This window comes from Mya arenaria, chromosome 15 (assembly GCF_026914265.1).
Source record: "Mya arenaria isolate MELC-2E11 chromosome 15, ASM2691426v1".
Taxonomy (NCBI): domain Eukaryota; kingdom Metazoa; phylum Mollusca; class Bivalvia; order Myida; family Myidae; genus Mya; species Mya arenaria.
Window position 1 is genome coordinate 14,444,639 of NC_069136.1, and position 7,307 is coordinate 14,451,945.

Sequence of the window (7,307 nt, forward strand, 5' to 3'; positions counted from 1 at the left end):
CACTGTGCATTATACTCCAGTTGTATCTTGGCCAATGTGTATCATGGCCAATGTGTATCATGGTCATTGTTAATCATGGTCAATATTCATGAGGGTCAATGTTTATCAAGGCCAATGTGTATCAAAGTCATTTGGTATCAAGGTTAATTGTTATCAAGATCAATGTATATCAAGGTCAATTTGTAACATGGTCAATGTGTATCAAGGCCAATTTTTAGCATGGTCAATGTGTATCAAGGTCAATTTGTAGCATGGTCAATGTGTATCAAGATCAATTAGTAGCATAGTCAATGTGTATCAAGGTCAAATTGTAGCATGTTCAATGAGTATCAAGATCAATGTGAATGCATAGTCAATGTGTATCAAGGTCAATTTGTAGCATGGTCAATGTGTATCAAGGTCAATTTGTAGCATGGTCAATGTGTATCAAGGTCAATGTGTAGCGTGGTCAAAGTGTATCAAAGACAATGTAAATGCATAGTCAATGTGTATCAAGGTCAATTTGTAGCATAGTCAATGTGTATCAAGGTCAATGTGTATCGAGATCAATGCAAATGCATGGTCAATGTGTATCAATGTCAATGTAAATGCATGGTCAATGTGTATCAAGGTCGATTTGTAGCATAGTCAATGTGTATCAAGGTCGATTTGTAGCATGGTCAATGTGTATCAAGGTAAATGTGAATGCACAGTCAATGTGTATAATGGTGAATGTGAATACATAGTCAATGTGTATAAAGGTCAATTTGAAGCATAGTCAATGTGTATCAAGGTCAATTTGTAGCATGGTCAATGTGTACCATGTGCATAATGCAAACAAATATTTGTAAGATCGGAAAGTTTAACTGGAATTGACGCCAACTGAGTTTTGTTATAACTCTTTGTCATCATATAACGCCAAGGTAAAACAACAATTGTCAGAGGCATTGTTAAGAAAAACAATAAATTCCATGAATTAAGCAAACACATAAATGGTGATGTTGCAATTTTATTATTATTTCAGAGCGAGTGCAGGACTTTTCGATAGCGCTGGAAATAAGCACTTCAAACTTCGAGTCGATCAAGACCCTTCCGCGTCCAAGTCTACCTCTTCCGCGCCGCCGATGCCGTACAAGCTGCCAAAGGAGGTACTACCTCAAGGAACAATGAGCGCCCCGGTGAACCTGTACACAGACGCGACTGGGGACCACCCAGCACCGGCTCCTGTAGGGGCCCTTCCACCGATTATCGGCCTGGGGGGCGGTCCGGCCCCTGCCTTGAACCTACCGCCGGCGGAATGATGCTCAGATATAAGAAACAGTTATCAGACTTAAAAATACATACATGTATCTACAAGGATATTTTGAAGTGAAAATAATTAATTTTTGTATACATTTCGTTTATTATATTAGGTTTTTTAGTTTATTTACAACGTTTATGTCAATACCACTTGATAACCATCTTTACGAGTACCTATTTTTGTGAGATAAATACTCAAAGGTCAATTTAAATGTTCAATGTTGATGTTTACACTTTTGTTAGAACCACTTTATTTAAGTCCATTCAATACATGAAATGAACATGTTTTGTTGTTGAACTTTTAATTAATTATATTTTTTGTTATATTTTTCTACTTTGTTTACTAATTGTAACATTTTATTTCGTAAATAATGTAGTTGTGTTTTTCTTTTTTGTGCTACACTTGAATTGTATAAACTAATAAACATCGGCAGTTGTATGTGTATTTCGTAATTTTAAAAAAAGTGTGTTTTTATATGCTCACTTTAAGACATACTATTTCTTTCCAAACCATCGCCGTATACTTTTTACATATATAATAATAAATGTTTTGGGTTTTTTTAAGGCAAAAGTTTACAAACAAATGCTGTTTTAGTGACTGTGATATTGCGTGTTATGACGACACAACACATAGCTGTGATACTTCCTCTGTGATAAAGTTTTTTTAATAGAGCTTTGCTTTGATTTTTATTCCAGATACATACTTTGTTTTAAATGTATTAGTAGTTCATTTTGGTCTTTATCATTTCTAACAGCTAACTTACTAAATAACGTTTTATTTTAATATTTCTTTTTTAATATGCAGTTTTTACATTTTTAGATTAATAAACAGGGTTAACATATTTTGTTTAGCAAAACTATCCGTTGATCATTTTATCTTTAATAAAACGTTCTTCTCTGTGTGTTTGTTCTTGTCAATTGTCATTCTCTATTCGAGTGGTGAGGTCAAAGTTTAAGATTTGTCCGCCTTCATTGGGTATTTTAATGATAGAATGTAAGCCAATTGGATCTATTTCAATACTCAAGTTTCCGACAGGTTACGAGTGTAAGGGATCATTTAAGACTATAAGTTTATTCCATGGCCGAGAGATAAGATATGTTCATCCAAACCCGAGCGTAGGGTGTTCTGCGGAAACGAGGTTTACCGACAACACCCTGCGTGAGGGTTGGGATGAAGCTTTCTCCCACCTCAGATAAGTAGATCCAATAGTTCAACCATGCTAGAAATTCTTATCTTGCCTTTGCCCACGGGCAAAGATAAAACAAGTACCCGTATGGAACTCCTTGTTAATGGTCATCACATTGTAATTACCTCCCTTGTTGAAGATTGTCGTCTGTAGAATCATAGAAACCTTGTCTTGTGGCAATAATTAGAATTCTAATTAATTATTTCTCGCTTCAAATGTCATCATAAAATGTTTTCACGCTTATTTCAAGAAATAATGCTTCACTCTCATTAGAACTATTTAAAGACTATAAATATAATATGAATCACTGCGCGCATATCCATGACAACCACGAATGATCACATCCAAACGCATTTATTTTCACTACGCTACATGACAAAAACACAAGAAGCATGATGTGCATAAACGTGGATATATTGTAGGCAGTGTTCTTTTGAACAATGGTGGCAACACGAAAAGATAAGTATCCACTGCATTTACCACCAGATAATTTCTGTTAAGCTTGTGTAGCGCTGGATCCCAGGAGAATTTTATACATGTACCTTCAGACTATTGTTTGCAAAATAGTATACTTCTTACCCCTGCTTATAAGAGTTCTCTTATTGCGACATGTCCACCTTTAATTGGTACGCTTTTTAACTTACATGTTAATTTCACACAAAATTCATGGATCATGATACATTCATGGAGATGAAATATTTCAACAATAAAGTAACATAATGGAACTACAGGACAAGTCACAAGGCCAAATTTGTTTCGTTAAAGCCAAACGGTTCAAGGCCTAACGAACACTAAAGGAGTGAAACGAATCGAATCGAACTAAGTTACTTACTACAGACTGACCTACTTACCTTGAAGCGAGGCTATTCCGTTCCATCATTCAGGAATAAGCAACAATAAATGCTTTCAACGTAGTTTGACTGCAAGTCTTCAACTGCTTTGCAAGTATAAATTAACAAGTGATGATAACGAGTACTCCTCAGATCCTCATGGATTCTAATCCATCCATGGCAACGGTTTAATGCAGCAATTAATGCAGCAAAATAAAACAAGTGACAGTAAAGGACAAGTCAAGAGCCTTTCTTTTAGCCTCGATTAGAGGCAATAGATTCGAAGCCTAACAAACGAGAAGTTGAACCATGAGGATGAACGCGGCTGTACTATTATTCTCTGTTCTAAGTAGCACGTGTACCGTTTTAGAAAATACAATGTAAACTATATGGACAAACGCAATAGCCAAGATCCTAGCCCCAATTCAAGGCACACGGAAATGTGTAGTCCAATACAGAAGACATTTATCGACGAATATAAATGATTTCACAGTATATGAATATGTGTCTACATAGTTGCCAATGTACAATATAGAGCGAGAAAGAGAGAGAGAGAGAGAGGTACCCCATGTTAAAGGTGCTTGTGAATCCGTTAAAGACACAAGAATCACAATTTTATTGACATTTTGCCATAAACGGCGACTTTACAAAGACTGTTTTAAAAACTCAAAAGAAAACCAGTATTTAAGGTTTTTCTTCAGCCCGACATTTGACCGCCGGTCACCCGAGATAAACATGAGTGGAGGTTATTGCACGTTGTTAGATTAGATATAAAAATACACAGGCTCAATTCTAACCTAATATGCATCCTTAACAAAAACGTTTGGAATATTTTCTGCAACTGTGGAATGAACTTATTCACTTAGTTTTCGTTAAACACGTCTTCGTTCTTGCGAGCGTATTTTAAAGCTAAGATTAAATTGGTCGACGGAATTGAAATCATGTAAATTACATATGTATGGATGCGTTGCGGGATATGTTTGTATACGTAAAAGTGTACCATACCATCAGGATCAAACGTGGCTTAAAGCCAAAATCAGAGTCGAAATAGAGATGCACCTCTAAATATAGAAGCGAAGGTCTAAATCTAACGGTGCACCTAAAAATAGACGTACACCTACATTTATGAAATAGAGGTGCATCTCTATTTATATCTGGTCTTTTTAAGGAGCGCACATTTGTTTTATTTAATATTACATCTTAAAGCTGCACTCTCACAACTATACCATTTTTACAACTATTTTAATTTATGTCATGGAAAGAGCAAATTTTGGCATAAATTTCTGCAAACCAATGATTTTAGATTGCTGACAAAATCTCAGATCGTAGATTTTCATATTTCCGTTCGAAAATTAATGTTTTATGGATTAAACCTTACTAACGGTTTAAGAAAAATGCATAAAACATTATTTTTTAAACTAAAATATAAAAATCTGCGATCTATTAATTGTCAGCAGTCTTAAATGCCTGGCTTCCATGGATTTTCGCAAAAGTGGCTCGTTCCAAGATAAACAATAAAAAAGTTGACAAAACGTTCAATCTGTGAGAAATATTGTGCGATGTAAAATGTTGACCCAAGAACACTGTTCATGATAAATGTTCATGTCGTTTGGGCGATGTGTCAGGTGGCGTGATCTAATTGAACCATTAAGCTCATCTGTTATTCGAAGAAAAAGGTAGATATATTGTAGCCTTGGCGTCATTGTCGGCGTGCAAATCTATAACCTTGGCATTATTAAAATGTTCAAGATTTTTAAATGAAACTGTGTTAACATGTTGCCATGAGTGGTAGTGTGTTCAAATGTACAGCAAGACATATAACTCTGGCTTTAGATTAACGCCACCAAAGATAGTTGGCGTCCTTTGGTCTGAAATGAAACTGTTGAAAATCAATCGAGTCACTTGTAGACAAGCAGACATTCATGTACCTATACAATCCCATATGTTAATCCGAAGTGATCTACGTTGGTTGTGAATAGGCTTTGGAGTAGAATTTCCTACTTTCTTTAGCTTTCATATGCATTTCAAACATTATAAATAATCACAGCTACTTTCTTTTCCACTGTGTGATCACGTGATGATCATAAGATTGTGAAGCGCTGGATCCAAAGTGACAATTATACATGTACGCCCATGCCATTGTTTGCAAAATACCATACTTACACAACACCTGCTTATAAGTCTTCTCTTATTCTGACATGTTACCCTTAAGTTGGCAATTTTATTAACTTACTAGTTAATTTCACAAAAATAATGTTCATCACTCGATCGGAGATGGTATGTTAATGCTTTCTGGGAAATATACCGATACGAACAACACTATTCCGAAAACTAGATTTGCTGCAAATTTCTATTTTCAAGTATAAAATCACAGTTGCTAGTTCACATTAATCTTCGATCATGGATAAGTACCCCATTTTAAGGCATCTTCGCGCCATTTTGATCGTAAACGAGAAAGTTGCACGCGTTAGATGACGTTGACGCCGGCACGTCAAATATGCACCGACGGTCGGTTACGTAGGGAATGGAGATACCTAAACGGCAAAACAGGTCTCGACCGACCCGCATGTGTGGTTCCGGAGAAATCGACGGCATTAACTTTACCTACTAAGGTATGGCAAAGATCGCTGAAAAACTACGGTTTGGGACGCATATTGCGGCCTTACAAACGGGTGACCGAATAACGTCCTAAGCACACCGAAAATTGTGTCACGTAGGTACGAGCTACTCCTACACTGCAAAATTGATCCCAACGTCAGCACGTGCAGGGATAATTAGTAATCTTCGATACGAGGTACCCCATTTACGGTATTTTCGCACCATTTTGACCGTAAACGAAAAAGTTGCACGCGTTTGGAACCGTTGATGCCGGCACGTCAGAGAGGCGCCGACGGTCGCATCACGTAGGGGATGGAGATACCTAAACGGCAATTCCGGTCTTGACCGCCCCGTATTTGTGGGAAATAAAAAATATATCGTATCTTAATTATACACATATAACATACCTAATTACATGACTTGTATTCACATTGTCATTGATCAATAACAACCAAAGGGTACAGTAGGGATAATTGGCATTAGCTCTATTGATTTAGAAATGACAAGTGTCATCTATCTAGTGTCTATAATGGTAAATTATAGCATATTTAAGTGTGTTAAGATATCTTTAGTTTAAATAATATCTTATTACATATTTTACAGACATTAAGTACAATATATGAATATGATGATTAATGGATTGGAAAACAAGTTAAATAACTTAAATTAATTCCTTTTAGGAAAGTAAATATCTTTAAGAAGCAATTCAAATAATATGCGCTTTCTATACTTTAACATACGGGATTTTCAATCGAGGATAACAAAGCATTAACGAACGTAAAAGCACTGACATGTGTGAATACCTTTTAGGGTGAGTTTATTTATCCCGTTGGCGCCAGAATATTTACAAAACATGTCTGATTAAAACATAATTGTTTAATAACATCAAAATGTGTCATTACATTGAAGTAAAATATGACAAAGAAAACACTTTTTAAATGGGTAAAACCGCCCCGTAGCAACCGTGGTCGACGAAAGGTTATCGCCCACTATATTTATTAAGATAAATGATAGATATCTGCTTTGATTTTTCAAATAGCAAAGTAGATCAACACACAAAAACGTTGATTGTTTAGAGTATACGCACATCTACCGCCATTCGGAACTCCTCGGCCATTTTCCATCAAAAACAACCTCGGATGTATGCAGGTATATTATTAATTGTAGTGTTAACCATGTTTGTTGTACATCTAAGTGTCAACTGATTACCAATGAAGCGGATTATTGCATAAAAGATTAAGATTCCCACGAGTAAAGTCAGTTTAACTTCTAAATTTAAATTAATACACGATCTACTTTCATCGTTGAAATGATGTAAAGAGTTCTGACATCGTAAATCGTCCATATTCATCCGTGTTTCTTTTTCGAGCGAAAATGGGCGAGGAGTTCCGAATCATCTGTCGCTTGTTTACTT

At 35.9% G+C, this 7,307-nt stretch overlaps 1 protein-coding gene across 1 annotated transcript in view; it reads left to right on the forward strand.

Moving 5' to 3' along the window:
* LOC128219546 (uncharacterized) overlaps positions 1 to 2,178 on the forward strand; it is a 79,132-nt gene extending 76,954 nt beyond the window's left edge. The window contains exon 104 of the mRNA XM_052927366.1: positions 1,004 to 2,178. Coding sequence (XP_052783326.1) covers positions 1,004 to 1,280 — 277 coding nt within the window. The 3' untranslated portion in view covers positions 1,281 to 2,178. The remainder of the gene's footprint in view (positions 1 to 1,003) is intronic.
* The last annotated feature ends 5,129 nt before the right edge of the window (positions 2,179 to 7,307 follow it).